Here is a 21990-nt window from a genome sequence, read left to right as displayed (position 1 = left end):
TTGGCAGTCATTGAGACAACGGGTTTCCATTTGTCTGCTGGTAGTTACTGGTCACTGAATAAATAGTAAGTGGAAGTCAATACATGTCGAAATAAGTACGTTAAATCAGCACCAAACCTAAACTCAAACAACCGTAACGAATCATAAAGACGAACACGAGTGAAGAGAGAGACCACATCAAAACTTACAATAATATCAGAGTCATTCAAACGCATTCCCTCTATTCGACGTAATAAATCCACCGAGTTCTTAATGTGGCGCCCCCATCGACCTACTACATGGGTCAACAGAGTAAAAGTTGTTTTGGCACACGATTTGTCGGAGCATCGATTTTATTCACAATCGGACGAACTTACGGAGACCGTATAACGTAGGAGGAACAGCACAGAAACAATTAAAACTCTTGATAGTCTCCTGCAACAAGGAACTTTTCTTCAGGAGGCTGTTAGTCTTTCTCTAAACACATTTTGTGAAATCAGCACCGAGCTTGCGATAAGCTGAATCAGACAGCAAACACTGCAGCGTAATCCTGCTTGTCCAAAACAACGGTAGCTTTGATCTTGTCCGCAGGTAAAATAACATAATCCGGATCAGCTCTAAGCGAACGTAAACCAGCTGTTTCAGACGCTGTGATATTACTTCACCTGGATTAATAACTCCACTTTTGGGACATCAGTAAACAGAGCTGAATGATCTGAAATACCTAGGTCTCCTTCATCGCATTTTCAATTTGGCAGTGTGACATAATATTATCAGCGCAGGTCGTTCATCTGCTGTTTGCTCTAGTGCCTTCAGGAACTTCGACTTGAAACCATATTTCTTAATTAAGTTGCAAAATTTTGTGAAAGCCACTTAACTCCATAAAGCAACTATCGAACACACTCTCTCCATAAAAAAAATTAAAATTTTCTCTTATTTTATAATTTACCAAAGAATCAACAAGAATGCAGGAGTCTCCAAAAGATTTGGTACTCCTACAAAAGCTGTTAGCTACCTTAAAATCACTAATCCTACACTCCTGGAAATGGAAAAAAGAACACATTGACACCGGTGTGTCACACCCACCATACTTGCTCCGGACACTGCGAGAGGGCTGTACAAGCAATGATCACACGCACGGCACAGCGGACACACCAGGACCCGCGGTGTTGGCCGTCGAATGGCGCTAGCTGCGCAGCATTTGTACACCGCCGCCGTCAGTGTCAACGAGTTTGCCGTGGCATACGGAGCTCCATCGCAGTCTTTAACACTGGTAGCATGCCGCGACAGCGTGGACGTGAACCGTATGTGCAGTTGACGGACTTTGAGCGAGGGCGTATAGTGGGCATGCGGGAGGCCGGGTGGACGTACCGCCGAATTGCTCAACACGTGGGGCGTGAGGTCTCCACAGTACATCGATGTTGTCGCCAGTGGTCGGCGGAAGGTGCACGTGCCTGTCGACCTGGGACCGGACCGCAGCGACGCACGGATGCACGCCAAGACCGTAGGATCCTACGCAGTGCCGTAGGGGACCGCACCGCCACTTCCCAGCAAATTAGGGACACTGTTGCTCCTGGGGTATCGGCGAGGACCATTCGCAACCGTCTCCATGAAGCTGGGCTACGGTCCCGCACACCGTTAGGCCGTCTTCCGCTCACGCCCCAACATCGTGCAGCCCGCCTCCAGTGGTGTCGCGACAGGCGTGAATGGAGGGACGAATGGAGACGTGTCGTCTTCAGCGATGAGAGTCGCTTCTGCCTTGGTGCCAATGATGGTCGTATGCGTGTTTGGCGCCGTGCAGGTGAGCGCCACAATCAGGACGGCATACGACCGAGGCACACAGGGCCAACACCCGGCATCATGGTGTGGGGAGCGATCTCCTACACTGGCCGTACACCACTGGTGATCGTCGAGGGGACACTGAATAGTGCACGGTACATCCAAACCGTCATCGAACCCATCGTTCTACCATTCCTAGACCGGCAAGGGAACTTGCTGTTCCAACAGGACAATGCACGTCCGCATGTATCCCGTGCCACCCAACGTGCTCTAGAAGGTGTAAGTCAACTAACCTGGCCACCAAGATCTCCGGATCTGTCCCCCATTGAGCATGTTTGGGACTGGATGAAGCGTCGTCTCACGCGGTCTGCACGTCCAGCACGAACGCTGGTCCAACTGAGGCGCCAGGTGGAAATGGCATGGCAAGCCGTTCCACAGGACTACATCCAGCATCTCTACGATCGTCTCCATGGGAGAATAGCAGCCTGCATTGCTGCGAAAGGTGGATATACACTGTACTAGTGCCGACATTGTGCATGCTCTGTTGCCTGTGTCTATGTGCCTGTGGTTCTGTCAGTGTGATCATGTGATGTATCTGACCCCAGGAATGTGTCAATAAAGTTTCCCCTTCCTGGGACAATGAATTCACGGTGTTCTTATTTCAATTTCCAGGAGTGTATTTAACACTTGTAGACAATCTTCTGTTACCCAGTATTTATTCACACAAATTATTTTTATATTTACAGATTCTGAAAGCAGAATTTTAGGTTCATCAATTAAGTTAGGTAGGTCTGCTGTAAGCAGTTGATATTCCATTGCATCAGTACGTAATTTTTGTTTTTGACTGTGATTTTCACTGCATCCTCTTTGGTATACACACTTAATATTTTTCAGTTCGTACCTTTGTTTTGTCACCCCTATCAGAATGTATTGGCCTGTCTTGCTTTTAGAGGTTTCACACATGTCTATCAACATTTTCCTGAAGTTTATAGAGCCTAACATTTTGAGGTTTAGTCTTTCTTCCCCCAGACATTTATCTTGTAAAAACTTTCATTCAATGAATACGGCTCCAAGTCTGACGCACTGTTCCCTAATGCAGGTGTTTATTCTGTTAACGAAAGTATCGCTTGCTGATCTGTGAATTATACCACCAATTACCACTAGAGGGTTTGCACACAGTTTTTGCTGATCTAATCAAGATTCTGTGTTTCAGTCACTATTTCTTCCTAACTAATGCTGCAGATGGAGTTTGTGCCCACATGGATTAAAACATATCTGCAGTTGTAGTTTCTTTTTATTGTTGAACTTACACTTTTGTCCTTTTTACTATAGGAACTGTTGGCATTAAAATTTCCATTTTGAGCATTTCACTGTTACTGTCAAGCAGTTCAGTAATTTCTTCTTTAGAGGTCAATGTATTTACAAGTTCAACAACTTCAGTACATAAGAAAAACATAAAAAAACAGACATGAGCATAGAGTATATACCTCCTAGCTCTGCAGAAAGCGAAGAAATTGAAGGAATGTATGATAAGACAAATTAAATTTTAATAATAAGTTTATTGCAGTCAAATAACCATACAAATTCAGAGTACAATGATAGTAATAAACGAAATTAGTAATTTTATGTATTGTGATTTGCATAGTCACTTATTGACTGTGTCCTTATGGTACAGAGTTCTATATGGTAATGTTTGCATCAATTGGTATGCCCCAATCAATTCACGACATGCTTCCTTCCTAGCCTCCTCTGCAACATCAGGAGGTAGTTTGAAACCAGCCTATTCAACAGAACAACCACTAGCGAACACTTGGGAGACGATGCAAGATTGAAACCTTTCCTTAGAACGGATAAAGCAGCACCGTCAAAAGCTTCCTCCGTGAGATTAATCACAGAACGTCAAGATTCTGTATTAGATCCCTAGCCACGGAAACTTTCAAACTTCGCCAAATGCCGGACAGTTTCAGAATGAACTTCTCAGTCATAAACCATGACGGACGAAGCAAGAAGGACGTAACAAGCAGGCTAGCATAGGCAAAGAGGGCATTCCTGATCAAGAGAAGTGTTCTGTTATCAAACATAGGCCTTAATTTCAGGAAGAAATTTCGGAGAATGTACGTTTGGACACTGTATTGTATGGTCGTTAATCATGGACAATGGTAAAACCAGAATCAAAGAGAGTCGAAGCGTTTGAGATGTGGCGCTACAGTAGAATGATGAAAATTAGATAGACTGATAAGGAATGAGAGGTTCTCTGAAGAATCGGGGAAGAAAGGAACATACGGAAAACGTTGACAATAAGAAGGGACAGGATGACAGGACACTTGTTCAGACACTAGCAGTAACTTCTTTGGTACTAGAGGAATCTGCAGAGGGTAAAAACTGTAGAGGAAGACAGAGACTGGAATACATCCAGCAAATAATTGAGCACGTAAGATGCAAATGCTAATCTGAGATGAAGAGGTTAGCTCAGGAGAGGAATTCATGGAGATCGCATCAAACCAGTCAGAAAATGATGAATCAAAAAGAAAGTGTATGCTGAATCAATCTTTCTTTTTCGATTTCTTCGCATTTCTTCTGCAGCCTCTGCGTCATTTCGCTCATACACCACCTCGAGCAGAATATCGAGAATTAAAATTCGCAAAAAATAGTACCAGTTTCATATACAAGCTTCGATTTAACGACTACGAACAATCAGACATGCCTCGAGGCAATTATTCGCAGTTTAAATTATCTTCCAGTCAGTGCTGCTTCCGCTAAATTAAGAGTAATACATAAAAAACTAATGACAGTCGGATTGGTTGGACTGTCGATTATAGTTTTCTGTGAGAAGAAAAAGTGTTTGAGACTAACGATGCATAGAATGTTAGGTTGCGAACTGTTCGTTCTGTTATAATAGCGTGATCTTTCAAATTTACCCGGTGAAATTAATAATATCCATATGTTTTTAGTCGAGATGAACAATCTTTCTCAAATTACTTAAGTTCTCCTAGATGTGTTCCTCAGGTATGTCTAGCGTAGATTTCGATTGTTCATTGTCTGGACTCTAGTTAAGCTGCGAATACGAGGGTGGTACGTGATTGTAATTGTGAGGTCCAAGTGATTCCTATATGACTTCCGTCGCAGTTGTGAATATTCAAAGTGAAAGCAAAGAAATTACATAATGTGCAACATTCTGTTCGGATTATTCAATAAACAGAGACATAAGCTTTAAGTAAAACGTCTAATGCAGCGATCAGTTTGCTCAGACATCGTTGCAAAACGCGCCAGTCCAATGCAGGAAACGCCTCAGTAGCGTATTTGCAGTGGAAGACAATTTTCGGCGCTGGCAGACAAATATTGTTGTGAAAGATCCACGAATAAGAATAATAATAATAATAATAATAATAGATTGGTTGCTTGGGGTTCAGATAAAGAGCAACCGAAATCCAAGCTCGACACACGAGATGAAGATAGGTAAGAGAAGCTGTCGATGTATTGGACTACAATCTCGGAAATCTAGAGATAAGAACAACGTAAGCTTTATCGCTTTAGATACGCAGTATGAATCAAATTCGAGACTGACTTTTGTGCGTGCACCGAACCCTGTTTGTTACGTAGGCAGTTACAGGTTACATTCTCTCTGACCGATACCGCATTGTTTAACGAGGACATAGTTCAACTGAAACAGCGCCTGCCATTCGGCCCATTTTTAACACGCATTGGGCAGAATGAGAGAAGCGCAGTAAACCTCTAGTTTAACGCTATTGGATTTCCGACGTTCTGTCTCCCACGTTGGAAGTAACTGAAACTGCTATGCGGCGAGGAGGAAAAATTTATCAGCCCAAAATTCTACTTAAGCTGTGGCTGGCAGTACATCGTGAAGAACGTCGGAAGTTGAGTAACAAAATAAATCAAACGTAGTTCGAATATAAGATCTCTCCTGCATAACTTCTTTGATCGTATAACGTTTTTAGATTGCAATTGGAGACAAAATTTTCTTAGATTTTATTGCTTCGATCTGATAAACTGATCTTTCTGTAGACCCATAACGAGGACATCCTTGAGGATGTGTAACACGTCAGAAAAATAAAAATACCAAATACTAATTTACAAAAGAAATTATGTGCTAATGTTCCTTCCAGAAATCCTAAGTGAAGTATTGTTCATAAATGTGACGAAAAACAAAGCTACATTATTTCTAGTACTCATTCAAGCAAGTGAGCTGTTGGCTTCAAAAACGTTATTACTTATGGTAATTTACGTTGTAAACGAACAGAAGATTTAAAAAGTACCTAATAATTTGAGAAGTAGTAGTATTCATCGACACAAGAACGTTTTCCAATAAATAGGGTCTCCAAATGCAAATATTCTGAAGTCTGGACATTTGTTCGTAGGAGGAGCTTAAAGGCCTTTGGCTGCGGATATGAGCACAGTCGTTGCTTCGGTATTCTGTCAATGCGTGCTGCTACGGACTGTTTACGCTCGTTGTCAACCTTAGCTACGAAACAACATTGTGCGCCGCAGCTATGAAGCAGCCACCGTCAAAATACTGTTGATTCATGTAGTTGTGCGTAGCGGTTGTTATTGTTATCAAGAAAAATAAGCCAAGAGGCTGTACCTGGTCATTCTAGCTGCTCAGCATCGACTTTTACAGTTCTGCGACGCATTAAACAATTAGCTGGTCGCTTATTTTGTTTGTTATAATCTGCTTGTCCTCGGAGAAGGAGGCGAGGCTTGAACCAACAAGTAATGTTCTAAGAGCAGATGGCAAACTTTCGCCGCCAGCACCCTCCGCAAACGAGCAAAGTTAAAGAGTACAATTTGGTACCGAATAAATACATGCAAGGGCTAGACTGAGATGAGTGTGATACGTTTCTTCAGAAGACGTTACACTTTTATTTCAAAAACTCCTATAAAAGAGGACAACAATATTCAAAAGTCTCATTTAGTCAATCTAAAATAATATAATTTCAAACAGTAAAATAGATACACTCAACAATTTCCTCAGCAGTTATAAAATTCCACAACAATAATTTAAAAAGGTGTCATAATAAAGCAAATTTAATGAAACAAGTTTACAAATCCTGAATTATCCATGCAGGGAAAAAGTACTGCCGAGATACGGACATTAAGCCTCAATAAAATGGAAAACATTTTCTTTTTACATAGACAACAACTATCCACATTTATGAACACAATTAATAAAACTTACTATAATTTGTCCCAAAAACTGTGCTCCAATTAAACACCGTAACCTACAAGAGTGGAGCCACGCGTTAAGAGCCAACTTGCCTTAGGCTAGCCATACCAACGGTGTCCTGAATCACAATCAGAGTCTTTCCAGCTAAAAAATAGCCACAGAGCTCTCTGCGGGTTCAACGAGGCACACCAGGATTCACAACCCCGAACAGTCGGCCATTATGTCACTGGATCACCCGATGGTAAGCGCCGCCGTTGACGATACAGATCCAGCAAAACAAACGGGTTCAGCCGGGCCTACAGCGGGGTTGAGTCCGTAGAATGTAGATGGTCGCTGCAGGGTCCAAGATGATGGCGGATGAGAACTGGTGTTACAGTCTGCCGAAGAAAGCAGGCACCTTCGTCTAGGAGGGGCCACAGTCGCACCGCCGCCACTTGCCCCCCCCCCCCCCCCCCCCTCTCTCACTATCTCTTTCCCTCTCTTTCTCCATTCGTTTAGCCGATTCAGACTCTCCGTGACTCCATGAACTAAAAACTGCCAATTTCTTCTGTCCTGCACTTTCTCCTGGAGACATGCCATGTTGCAATCCTTTACTTCTGTGATGCCATCCATCCGTCTTACCCTTTGCCGCCCTCTTCTCCTACTGCCTTTGTTCTTCCCAGCTTTAACGTCTTCCCCAGTGGATCATGTCTTCTCATGCTGTGCCCATAGTAGGTAAGTTGTTGTTTCAGTGTCAGACCTTTCAAAGAGCAGTCTGGTTTTTTTAGCTGTAATATTGACCTATTCATTCTCTTTGCGATCCAAGGAAGTCCAAGGAGTTTCCTCCAACATCACAATTCAAAAGTGTCTGTTCTACGCCATTCAGTCTTTCTTATGGTTCAAATCTCACATCCGCACATCTGGAAACGCCATAGCCCTCACGAAACGGACATTAGTTGTTAAATTTACGTCTCTACTTCTCAGAAGATTGTCAAGGTTGGACATTGCTTTCGTACCAAGTAACAAGCATCTCTTGATGTCGCAACTACAGTCACCATCAGCAGAAATCTGGGAGCCGAGAAAATTGAACACATAAACTACCCCCATTTTATCTCCTCCTATACGCTATGAAGAGAGAGATTTAGTTGCCATAATTTTCGTTTTCTTGACATTCAACCTTAGACCAGTCTTAGCACTTTCTTCTTTCACCTTCAGTAAGAAGATCTTTAACTCTTCTTCACGCTCTGTCATCAGTATGGTATCATCTGCATATATTAGGTTATTTATACAGGTATTTATCCTAGCTATTTTAATTACAGTTTCTTCTTCACCTAGCCCGGCATTCCTCATAACGTGTTCTGCGTTAGAGACTGAATACACAGGGCCCCATATGCAGCCTTGTACTCCTTTCTGAATCTTCTCCCATTTAGTTGCTCCATATGTGGTCCTCACCGTGGCTTTTTGATCAGAGTATAAGTTCCATGTAAGGCGATCTGGTACTCTAAGGTTTTAATTTATTGTGGCCGACACAGTCAAAGGTTTTAGCACAATCAATAAAGCAAGATACAGGTCTTTCCGGAAGTCTCTTGCCTTCTCCATAATTCAAAAGAATTCCAGAAAGATGTGTATCTTTGCTTTATTGATTATGCTAAAGCCTTTGACTGCGTCGGCCACAATAAATTACGAGAAGTGCTCAAAAACATGGGCTATCAGATCACTGCCTACAGAGTCACCTAACAGCGGCAGCCGCAGAGGCACACGCGGGAGTTCGAAGGTGTCGCAACAGTGGCGACTTCAGAATCGGCGAACGATTGGTACTGTACGTCTATCTTGTGCACTGCTCGCTTTAATGACTCAAACTATGGTCTGCTTTCGTAATAAGAATGCCTAACTGACCATTCACGTTAAGCCAGTACGTTTTACAAAGCACCTACATACCTGGTTCAAATGGCTCTGAGCACTATGGGACTTAACATCTGAGGTCATCAGTCCTCCAGAACTTAGAACTACTTAAACCTAACTAACCTAAGGACATCACACACATCCATGCCCGAGGCAGGATTCGAACCTGCGACCGTAGCGGTCGCGCGGTTCCAGACTGTAGCGCCTAGAACCACTCGTCCACATCGGCCGGCTAAACACAGTTTAATGTTTGGTTTAATAACAAACTATTTGCATAACTCGGTATTACACAACAGTGGCAGTTCTCGCTGTATTTTACAATTTAATGTTTGGTATAGAAAAACGTTACAACAGCACCTAACAGATGACTCTGCTATTAGTACAACGATTATGTTCACGTTGACTTAATATTGAAAAACTGTATCGATATCGATTACCATCACACTGCAACATTTGCATCCTCACAGGACTACGCGACCTACTGGCTGCACCGCATCTACCACACGCCGTTCCTGTACAAGCACTTCCACAAGCTGCACCACAAGTACAAGCAACCGACGGCCTTCTCCGTGACAGCCATCCACCCAGTGGAGATCATGCACATCCAGATTACGCTGTGTCTGCCGCTCTTCGTCATCCCCTGCCACTTCGGTGAGTCCACTAGCAGCTCCTGGAGTCCTCACTGTGCATATCCTCTACACCTAACAGCCACTCTGTTGTACCAGACGAAATAATACTCGTCAGTACAGTGGTGGGTTCTTAGCTTTACGCCAGAAGGGGCTGAGATGATACTACAACATATAAAATATCAGATCACTTCAATAGATATTGAACAAGATGAAATACTTAATTCTGTAACATGCCACGCCCGCAGGAAAGTAATGATTATTTATTTCTGCCATTGAACATTATTGTATCACCTGATAAAGAACTATAGTTCAATTATCTTTGCGGCTCGCGCATGCCCGCCCAGACGCGGGAGATTGCTGCGTTGCCAGTTGCAAACGACGCACGCGGCATGAGAAGCAGCGCCATAGTATAGTTCGCAAACTTACGTTTAGGGGGGAGCGCGCAGTTTATGAAGTAAAGCCACCACAGCCGCATTAACCCTTTCGCTGCTACAGAGACGTGCTCCCCGCATTCCGCGCTATTTTGTCATCACTACACTGCTCGCCGCCTGTGCAGACACATGGTGTTCCGACTGCTTTGACACACTTATCATTCGATCTCACAAAAACTATTTGGCCCAAAAATTTGATTTTCACACATCTTCTTGACTGATACCTCCCCCCCCCCCCCCCCGCCCATAAATGACTTAATTTTGTTTCGATGTTCAACGCAGTTATTGTGCAGCATTAAATGTAGTAAACCATTGCACGAAAATTTGAAGAGTTTGCAAAGGTAAAAGTCCTTAGTGTGTACTTTCCGTATGGTCGATTTTAGTTGCCACAATGTTGAGAATGAAATGTGGACAATATACCTAAATTTCATATAAAATTTACTGTATAACAATGCCTCATTTAATTTAAGTACCAGATAGGTGTCCGCAGCTCGCGGTCGTGCGGTAGCGTTCTCGCTTCCCGCGCCCGGGTTCGATTCCCGGCGGGGTCAGGGATTTTCTCTGCCTCGTGATGACTGGGTGTTGTGTGATGTCCTTAGGTTAGTTAGGTTTAAGTAGTTCTAACTTCTAGGGGACTGATGATCATAGATGTTGAGTCCCATAGCGCTCAGAGCCACATCGCCACCAGATAGGGGTCGTATGTAATATTGGGAAATATTCCATCTTCAGCGACTGTAATAAAACTTTTATTTATACCAGAGTCATTTCGCTTTTTTTCTAAAACGTTCTGATTAAACCAAAGTTGGCTAAGTACACAAAACTGGATTGTGGACGTAATAAAACATAGAAACTAAAATATATTGTCAGTGAGGCGCAATGCGCAAACAATGTGTGTTTGTCACAACGGATAGCAAATACTTGCCAAAACATAGATCAGTCGACGAAAACATTGAATATGATGTTGCCAAAGCAGCGAAGCAAAGAATTGAGTCAGACAATCAAGAAGCTCGGCAACTTACGAGCCGAAATTCTGCTCTAAATAATACTTTTAATGCTGTCGCAAAGCCGGCCGAAGTGGCCGCGCGGTTCTGGCGCTGCAGTCTGGAGCCGCGAGACCGCTACGGTCGCAGGTTCGAATCCTGCCTCGGGCATGGATGTGTGTGATGTCCTTAGGTTAGTTAGGTTTAACTAGTTCTAAGTTCTAGGGGACTAATGACCTCAGCAGTTGAGTCCCATAGTGCTCAGAGCCATTTGATTTTTTGCTGTCGCAAAAGAATATATCTCAATATGAATAGTAAAACAGAGATTGCGGAAGAGAAGATATACAAACAAAACAGATAACATGAATAGTGTATGTGTGCCTTTTCATTGTTTTTAATTGCTGTGAAAAGAAATATTGGACGACAAAATTAAAAAAACCGAAAACTTATGATTACAATGAAGAGACAAAGCACTAGAAATTTCAAAAAATTACATTCAAACGAATAAAATTCATGAAGTAAGACACTTCGATATTGTTTTTAAGTAAAGAAAGTATTGTGCACCAATCAAGCTTTGAACTCAGAACCCATCACATAGCAGCCAAACATCTTAACCATTATGCTAACGCAGCTTATCGTTCAACAGAACTCCTGGAAGACTCAAACATCACGCCAAATACCGACAAACACTGTTGGTCTGATTATCAATTAGTCACGTTTCGTCAAAACACAATAGGAAATAATTACCGCTGTTCTTTATTGCGAAAAAGCGGTTCGTGAGAATGATACAAACATCTTTCCTTGCTACCGCCTGAATTAGGAGGCTTATTGCTTGTTTGGTTTAATTAATTAATAGAATATGAAGCAATTGGTATAAAGAACGCTTTTTCCAAACTTTCTATAAAAGAAAGTCTGCTATGAAGACATTGCTTTTGTTCAATTACTTTATTTATGACTGAACATTTCTGAAACTGAAGACACTCGTCCGTGCTCTGCATTGCAGTCGAGCTCTGGCAATGTCGTTCTCTGTTCATTGGCTGACTGTGTTTTATGACGTCAGATGCGCAGAACGAACCTAAACTCGGCCGCCGTCGTAAATGACGCACACTACAGTCTCTTCTGACAGAGTGCACTTGACGATTAACATTTATGCAGAGTTATGTGCAATGCAACTGTCGCTCTGCTGTCTCGAAAGAGAGAAGGTGCTGCTGTCATCGGCGATGAGCGAGCTGGTGCCGTTGCGCATGGAAGCTCTTGTGGGCGTGTCTATACCACCGTCTCTCATTTGTTGTTGCTTCTGGCAGCGACTATGTTTACTCGTGGCTCCGTCGCGAGGTACCAACCTTGCCTTGGCACCTCGCTCTTTGGACGACACCACACAGTGTGCAACACAAATTAAAAATGTACCCTTTCTACTGCGTGTTCCAAGTTATCAAGGTTAAAAGTATATAGATACTTAACTGAATATTTTACCCTAAGGTATCAATGGTGGGAATTGCACGTTTCAAGTATAACATTCCGTGGTCTGTGGAAGTGCTAGATTCCAGCCACCGCTTACATTTTCATAGAAATCATCATCAGACTTACACCGTAAGGAGTCATGTAGTGGAGGAACAGATGTTTGCTGCATCCTCTTGCCCTTGGACTGTGAAACTGGAACTGACTTTGACTAACTGTGCATCTTGGGTTGGGGTTGGGTTGATTTAGTGGAAAAGACCAAACAGCGAGGACTTCATTCTCATTGGATTTGGGAAGGAAGTCAGCCTTGCCCTTTCAAAGGAACTACCCCACCATTTGCCTAAAGCGATTTAGGGAAATCACGGAAAACCTAAATCAAATTGCCGGACGCGGGACTGAACAGTCGTCCTCCCGAATGCGAGTCCAGTATGCTAACGACTGTGCTGCCACGCTCGGTCTGACTTTGACAAATGTGCAGTTGTTAGAAATATCTCAACTGTAATTTAAATCTGTGAAAATCAGTGAGTGAAGTGTGGGAAATAATTTAATAGCTGTGTATAAACATATTTGCTGAATGCTGCCGCGCGGGATTAGCCGAGCGGTCTCAGGCGCTGCAGTCATGGACTGTGCGGCTGGTCCCGGCGGAGGTTCGAGTCCTCCATCGGGCATGGGTGTGTGTGTTTGTCCTTAGGATAATTTAGGTTAAGTAGTGTGTAAGCTTACGGACTGATAACCTTAGCAGTTAAGTCCCATAAGATTTGACACACATTTGAACATTCTTTTTGCTGAATGCTAATCAAAGTCAACATTAATAATTTACAGTCCCCTTCTGTGGCGTGGCGCTCTACACGTACTACCACGGCATAATCGATCACTCGGGCATCAACTTCAAGGCGTACTGGTGGCAGCCCTGGCAGCCAGACGCTATCTTCCACGACAATCACCACCAGTACTTCCACGTCAACTTTGCCTTCAACATATACATTTGGGACAAGGTGAGTTCAGATAGCACTTTAGTGAATTTCTGTTACATATTCAAAGAAAATGTCACTTCTAGCTCTTGCACAAGTACTGATTTACGGAAATCACTGTTAGACGAAAGAATGGTGACTGTGATGTCTGCTATACTTTATCTTTCGCTCTTTGGTAAACTTGCTCACCAAGAGCATTTTAAACATAGTCATACTGCATCTTTGCTTGTTGCGTTTTCGGCCTGTGAATTGCTTATTTCAGAACTTCACTTAGGTGATAACAACAACTTCAAAGTACTGCGTACTGTTCTCCAATTCTTGTAAACAGATCATTCTGGAAGCTGGGACATAGTATAGAAAAAGGCTGATAAATAATTGTAATGAGTGTAACTAATTTTGTGCATGTGAATACGCAAATTGATAAAAATATAATTAATTTCTCAAGCTAGTTTCCAAGTTGTGAAGTGGAAAGTAATTAGCATGTCTAAAGTGTTATACTGAGACATGGCCCTGTGTCATGTAATTCCAAAACATAGTGTCTTTTTAAACTGCTTTACATGAACCACGTAACATTTGCAGGGGAAGTAACTCATTTAAGGAGATCATAAAGAATAGAGCTTACATCACAGAAGAGCCTTACATTTGACCTAACTAACCCCTCATTTGACGACAAAGCCGATGCAAAAATTTAACTACAAAACAGAGGTCAGGTGTAGTCAAGTATTCAAAACATGGAAGCTAGAGAACACCCTCTACTGTTTCTTAAATTAGGTTACACAGCCGGCCGGAGTGGCCGAGCGGTTCTAGGAGCTACAGTCTGTAACCGCGCGACAGCTACGGTCGCAGGTTAGAATTCTGCCTCGGGCGTGGATGTGTGTGATGTCCTTAATTTAAATAGGGTTATGTAGTTCTAAGTTCTAGGGGACTGATGACCTCAGAAGTTAAGTCCCATAGTGCTCAGAACCATTTGAACCATTTTTTAAGGTGCACATATATTCATTATCTATTTGCTTCTCTTATTCGTAAATTGTTATTTAGTAGACAAGCAAAATGTACTGTACCAGCATCAACATATGGATGTGCATGACAGGATCATAATCTGTTGTTGACTTCATTTGGTCAAGTTTCTTTTATGACCAATTAAAGAACGCATTTGAACCTAATTAGCACTTTTCTTCGTTTCCTCCCAGTATCTCTTCATTTGTTCACAATATGTGTTTATTTTGTAGTTGTAAATATGCACCACATAGGAAGTGTTGTGTGAACAGTTATTTACCTTTATTTTGTAACATAGTGTGGTTCAAATGGTTCAAATGGCTCTGAGCACTATGGGACTCAACTGCTGAGGTCATTAGTCCCCTAGAACTTAGAACTAGTTAAACCTAACTAACCTAAGGACATCACAAACATCCATGCCCGAGGCAGGATTCGAACCTGCGACCGTAGCGGTCTTGCGGTTCCAGACTGCAGCGCCTTTAACCGCACGGCCACTTCGGCCGGCAAACATAGTGTGAAAAATAATATTCATGAAAAATAAGACGAGAGGATATTCGAATAGAAGTGTTGATGTCCTATAGTAGCCGTCGTCTGGTGTCCCTGTAGAATATGTTTTATGCCTTACACTCGGCCAGTGTCTACTTTTTCCTGCTACTGCTAAGCCATCTCATATACACCGTCGACTTCGAGCTTGTGCCATGTCTGTAATGATACCTTCTTCACATAGCATTGAACCCAAATCTTCCTTTTTCTTACGAAAGTCGTCCACATCCACGAGTTCATTTGTGGTTCCAAATAGCCAGAAGATAGCGTCCAATCCACATGGTGTCTATAAACGTCTAGTACTTTTCCTAAACATGGCAAAGTTGCATTTGGCTATAGTTCAGCATTCACTTCTGAGCATTGCGCTAGGTCATCAGTAGGCATTATACATGTATCTGTGACTCATGATCACTCGTCAACTGGAATAGCAGTATTCTCCCGCAATCAATATAAAAGACTCGATCCAAGGAACCATTAGAGCCAATTCGCCAGAAACACAAATGGCTTTTTGATTCGATGTTACAATTCATGCAACCGCTAGTTTGACACTGCAGTGATTTCATAAATGAACTTTTTCAGCAGTTTTTGGCTCTAGTGCTCTAGAATTGAATTTAATCATATATAATTATCAATCACATACAGCACGATTTTCATGCTCACCTCAAAACTCTTTCATTTTTAAACTTCGATTTGACCAACTGCAATCACACAACTTCATTTTTTTCTTTCATTGTTGTTTCCCAATTTACCAGAAGTCTTTCATCTTCTTGCCACGTTGTATTTTCCTGTCTTCCATCAATCTTGAAAATAAAAATTTAATATTATTCTTAAATTAGTCTCTTTCCGTTATTTACGATTCTTTTACACTGTTTTTCTCTAGTACTTTTCTTATGCCTGTCATCCCTGCTATTAAGTTCTTTTGCCACAGTTACAAAAATTTTTGTTATCTTGTTGCCATCCATTGGGTAGAGGTGTCCAAAGAAGATTTATCTTCACTTTTCCATTATTTCTAATATTTTTGTGTATTTTTGTAGCTCCCTTCATCGCTTCCATTTTTCCAACCCTTTGATGCTTGTATAGTGCCCATTACTTTTCTAGTACTTCATCTTTCAAGTATCTCTATCATACCTAGCTTGTAGCTTATTGTTTGTTTTTGTTGTCCTTGTGCAGGGGGATTCAGATGCTCCTACACATGGGTTTTACGCAACCCTCAGCGCCTTCAAATCCATGTGCAAGATTTTCATATTCTCTTGCGTGTTAAGCACAAACTATTAGTCCTACCTTAACGTAGTTATTCAATCAAAACGTACAAAAGTGACATTCAAAGCGTTTTTCTTCAATAACTCGAAAATTGTTGTCTCCAGCAAAAACATATCCTAGAACAAAATTTACCTACGTTATATTTCCTACAAAAAAAGGTCCTGTTGATCTTTTTCTGTAGGATTAATAGATTGTGTATAGCAAGCGACAGAATATGAAAATAAACATCCTAGTATCTTCACTGTGATACAGTATTTTACTTTTTTATTTCTAGGGATTACTTCTTGCTGCAGATAGTTTTGCGTAAACCATGCAGTGAATTCACTTTATAAATTCATACATCTATTAAAAATCTCCATACTCCATTTTGCTTTCCCATTCCTCCATGATATATAAATAAACAAAGTCCTCCTACTTTACTTACATGTGTTTCTACATATTTTGTGCAAATTTTTTTTGTCTTTATCATAAAGTTTGTTTTTTTCAGTTGAAATTCTGCGATGACTTCTATTGATTGTTCTTTCCAGATCGTTAATTTGAGTGATGTTTCTTTCAGATTTTCTAAAATTATTGAAAAATCGTCTGAAAAAGCTAAACATTATACTTTAATTCCTTCCTAGTGTTATGGATTTTGTTTATTGATTTTTAACTCTGGTTTCCCGATCCATTTTTTTCTGAACCAACAGGTTCTATTTCGAGTTGTTGAGAGGTTTTTCTTAAACATTTTCCTTATATATTGCCTTCACTGCTGATTTCAATTCAACACCAGATTCTTTCATGGTTTTATCAATTTCCTCTACCTTCACGATCAAATGCTTTCTGCATATCAATAAATGGTACAACACATGTGCTGGTTAATGTTTTGTGGAGAATTTTTCATTGTAAGATAAAAATAGGTTCTGTGCATGAGCTACCCTTTAGGTTCCAATCTGGCATTCTCTCAGTTACTTTTCTAAAGTTTCTTTTATTCATTTAGGAGAAGTTTTGAAAGTAGTTTGCAAGTCAATAGTAGAAATGACTCTCATTTGTAATTGAACTGAAAGATGTAAAAAGGACATATCTAACATATGTGAAAATTTTCAGTAGATATGATAAACTTCATAGATAGTTCGAAACAAAAGTTTTTACATGAAAGTTTTCTGAAGTTTTGCATATTTTGTCACAATACTGGAAGGAAAACTACTCCAGCATGTGACATATAAGGCAATTATTGTGGATTATATAGACTGGACATATGCCCTTTCTCTAAATTATGATTTATATAACTGTAGAAATTTAAAAATTTTAATAAAATAAACAATAAACTGTCAGAAAAACTTCCATAATATTATTTCACACGACAAAATCAGGAAGTGAGCAAAGTTGATATGGATCTCCAGAAAGACCTATGAATAATTATGACTATTTTTTTCTCCTTCATTGTCCTCTTCCTCTGTGTATGTTATGGTCCATTAGAAAAGTGCATCACAAAAGTGACTGTATTATGCACGAAAATGTGAAATTTTTTGCAGATCATTCACTCCTTTTTATCGTTATTGGAACACTACCAGTGACATATGCTTTCTCATGAGGTAGACTTGAGGGATATTGTAGCGTTTAAGAGATATTGCATGCTTGGTTAGTCCATCAATATACTCAAAAGCAACCATCTTCCCTCTCATATCTGACTTATATTCAATATGCTTTAACTTGGGCAACTGAAAAGTAATTTTGTTTTCCTTAGGAATACCTCTGCCTGCTGTCTCACCTGACAGACATGCCTTTTTATAGTGCCTAGTGCTACCATTTTTTGAAAACTAGAATATCATCTTAATTCGCCACTTTGATGAGAAGCACTTTGCCTCTGTTTCTTCACAACAAACTCTTCTCAGCATTGTGGCACAACGAGTACAGAGTCTACTACACAGTAACTGCTTATTATTGTTGACATTTAGTTTGTCTCCACACTTCTGTGATCTTTTCTGTTTTCCGAGTGTTCTCATAAGTCAAGTCCATAGGTCTCTTAAAAACTTTGGTTCTGACCTTTTCTGTAAGTCTCCTGTAATCGAGTCATCGCCAGTTGTTTGGTTGATTTTGAGGTATTTTTTATGATTTCGTAAATGTCTAGCTCCGTTGATGTGCATTCTTCCTTGGCGTTTTGTGGCATTGCTGAAAATTCTAATGGAATTGTTGGAACTGTTTTCCTTCATTATGCCACTATGTTTTTTGTGTGGTGTAAATTCAACGGAACGCTTATATTTTCGCAGCTGCACGGAACGTACCGGCAGAAGGACCGGCTGTACACGGAAGACACGTTCTACGGCCGTGGAAAGGCGCTGTCGGAGGCTACAGAAGAAGAGCGCCAGCAGGACCTCACTGAGCGGCTGTCTGAAAACCCGCGCGCCTACCGTAGTGGCACCCTCGAGTACAAGCTGGAAGGGGCCGAAGCCACGACTCGCAAGCGGGCGGCCGCCCACTGACAACCGCGCATGCGCCGTTGAAGTTTTCTCAGCCACGCTGCTTTCTGCTGCCTTGCTGGTCACAGCTAGACCGTGGAACCTGTGGATATTTAAGTAAATGCAGGGTCATTGCATATATTCTGACTCTTCTTTTTTACTTCTTTTTCTAATACAGAGCAACTACAGAAGGACGGTCGAATTCTGCTCAGACGAATAACGTCTTCAAAATCAAGCACAGGCGTCTGTTTTACTCCGGCCAAATTTTCTGCAGAATTCCACAGACTTTTTCTAACACAGTAGTAAGATTCTGATACCTTTCAGAAAAATTATAATTTAAAGCTAGACCGAAACCATGCACTGTAGTATAGCTACGAAGATAAGTTTCTTCTGTTCTTCCGTTTGCTTCAGGACTTAACTAATCCCTCCGTGGCAATTTTTCTTTCTCGTGCCTCTTCAGAAACTGTCAGTCTTTCTCCTTTGCGTCTTTCTTCTTACAGTACTCACTTTGTTTTCATATCCATCCACAACAGACATTAAAGTACTTTGCATAATTTTATTCATATCCTTTTAAAAAAAGGATGGGAAAACATCCTTCCACAATTCCAGCGCTCCAAGTGATTACATTTCATTGCTCTTCCTTTTCTATCCACAGAATCTGTGCTAAATACTCCTCTTGTATTTCCCTCCTTCTCCTACGCTTCCTTTCAGTGCTCCAATATGTTTCGTTTCCAACCATTATCCAGTGAAGTTTTTATCTATCGTAATTACTTAATCGTTCTTTTTGGTCATAGAGTGTATAACCCATCTTATTGTAAATAATCTGATATAATAAATTTACAGGTATGTTGTATATGGTGTAGCATTCATAAAGAATATATAGTAACATACGGTGTGTATAGAAATTAAAACATCTGATAATCAAGTATTGAGGTCAAAAGCAGTCATTGCCATTAAATTAATCCTGTGTCAACAATGTTCAATCGTTAGTGACATTGGAGGATAAGGATAAATATTTTGTCACTTTCATATGAAGGGCTTATTTCAATAGTGGTACAAGTCCACTTTTGTTCATATTGAGATACAGAGTCCTAAAGTTAAATAAGCGTTGAAAAACCTGCAGTTCGGATACCAAAATTATTCAAGCATATGGCTTCTTGCTACAGATGAACCTTTCTTTCTGTTTGTTTGGCTCATTAATTTCAGAAGCATTATAGACAGAAAAGTGAAGGTAATGGACTTGTACCACCATTGAAATAAGCCCTTCATATGTTTTGCACCGTCAGTACTGTGCCCAGAGATTTCATTCTTTTTGCTTATTTCAGTAGCAACGCAGTGCAAGTATTGTGTTAAGTGCCAATTTATTTGACACAGAATTTGGTTTCACAAAACTGATTCCGTTTTTACTCATTATCACGGTATGTTATGTACGCTAATTCAACTGTAACGTATTAAAACGTCACCAAATTTAAAAACGACTACAATGCTGTAGAATATTGGTTTACCAATGATATAAATAAAGAATAATTACTTTTAATGTCAAATGTTCTTACGACGTACATTTCCTAAAATCATCAGCATCAGCTCACGTTGACGTAAACGTACTCACACAATTAATTTCACATTTCTTCCCATACTCCATGTGTTCTGTTTATTGTGCAAATTATTCTATGGTGGTTCTAACGAAAGTCTGATTCACATAGAATGTTCCCGTGATGATGACGCGAACTTTAAGTAGTAATAGAAAATAGCAAGTGCATCAATTTTAGAGAAAGAATACTGTCACAGGAACGACCGAGTGGAAAGTTACGAAGTTAAATGTTGTGGGATAACTTTGCCAATAGAATATGTCAACCTACAAATCTTTATTTTTAATATATAACAAATTCACATATTATGGAGATAACAGTTAACCCTGTATGGTAGACGAATCCGAACAGCATACAGGCCCCAAAATCATGGAGGGATTTAACATGTATAGTCAACACCTGACTGAGTTCAGCGTTATGCCTGACAAAATTCTATAGCACAATTTACTTATCTTTTTCCTTGAAGATCTGTTGAAAAAACGCTTAGTTTGTATCTCCATGTTCGTTGTAGCAGCTCTGCAGGAATTTTACATAATGGATTTTGTGAAATGAATCGAAGCAAATCATTGAAAGTAGTCACCTTCAAGAATATACATCTTCACTGATTATTGCTACCTCTTGCTCCACTTACGTTTCAAACGCGTTATACAGGGCGATCCACATAAACCTGAACTACTTCAGAGGGTAATAATTTCCCTCCGAAAGCTCGTAGAGACGGGAATGGTCTCATTAGCTCTGGGAGAATCGTACCTTCCATTGTTGGCAAGTTGATTGTCGTTTCTGCTAATGCGATGATTTGTCCGGTAAAATGGCGCACTTGCTCGGCTCGTGTTAATTCCTTCGTAGCCTCGTCGGTCGCAGTTTGTAAACATGAGATGCTTTGTCCGGTAAAATTGCGCACTTGCTCGGCTCGTATTAATTCGTTCGTAGTCTCGTCGGTCGCAGCTTGCGAATCTGTGAGTGTGTAGTCCGGACCGCTTGACAATAACGAGCAAAATTAGTTATTCGTTCGCAGCCTTCAGTTGGCAGAAACGTGCAGTACACACTTAGCGGGTTTCTATTGTGAAAATATACTGGAAGACTGACTCACTGATTACAGCACAACGCGCATTCCTGATAGAATTCACTGAGCGCGATGTTCCAACAAAACCAACAATTTTATCGAATGTAAGAAAGCTGGAAACAACTGGTGTGCTAAACAGTCACAGTGGTAAACATAGACTGCCATAGGATTGTTGGGCCCATTTTCTTTCACCTTATACGGGCATCTTCAATACATATGAGGAGCAGCTGGATGATGTCAAACTTACAGAATGCTACTTCCTACAAGATGGAGCAACGTGTCACATGTCTAAACCTTTCATGCAGCTTATAACTAGTTTCTTTGGTGACCAAATAATCTCAAAAATTTTGTGCCCCATCCTCCCCTCCCCCAAAATCACCAGAGTGTACTAGGCCACAGACAACTGCAGAACTCTGTGAGGTCGCTACACACGAAATAAGCAACAATGGCGAGAATCCATTTCAGGGAGCGTCACGGAATATAGTGAAGTGATTCAGTTGTGCATCGATACCGGTGGAGAGCACTTTCAACATTTGCTGTGAGAGCTTTGTATATATGTAATCTCCCAATTGTGTATTATCTCACAAAATTATAAATATGTCCTTTTATTGGTTCAAATGTTATGACTCATTGAAGGTTTATATGGATCGCACTGTAGTTCAAGCATGGACGCTAATAAGAAGCACCTTTTCAAATTCAGTATGATTTATATGTATGAATTTATGTATTAAGATCATTGACAAGTATTTAACATGCGGGTGGCCAAGATTTTGGCTCGCGGTCACGCCCCGGGTACGAGTGCCAAAGCACTCAG

At 40.9% G+C, this 21990-nt stretch overlaps 1 protein-coding gene across 1 annotated transcript in view; it reads left to right on the top strand.

Annotated features, from left to right (window-relative positions):
* Positions 1 to 20061, top strand: part of LOC126260481 (lathosterol oxidase-like) — a 127358-nt gene extending 107297 nt beyond the window's left edge. The window contains exons 4-6 of the mRNA XM_049957808.1: positions 9289 to 9472; positions 13142 to 13314; positions 18336 to 20061. Of these exons, the coding sequence (XP_049813765.1) occupies positions 9289 to 9472; positions 13142 to 13314; positions 18336 to 18548 (570 nt within the window). The 3' untranslated portion in view covers positions 18549 to 20061. The remainder of the gene's footprint in view (positions 1 to 9288; positions 9473 to 13141; positions 13315 to 18335) is intronic.
* Positions 20062 to 21990: the final 1929 nt, after the last annotated feature.

Source organism: Schistocerca nitens, chromosome 5 (assembly GCF_023898315.1).
Source record: "Schistocerca nitens isolate TAMUIC-IGC-003100 chromosome 5, iqSchNite1.1, whole genome shotgun sequence".
NCBI classification, from domain to species: Eukaryota; Metazoa; Arthropoda; class Insecta; order Orthoptera; family Acrididae; genus Schistocerca; species Schistocerca nitens.
Note: the sequence above shows the minus strand (reverse complement) of the source record. Positions and strands in the feature narration are given on the sequence as shown.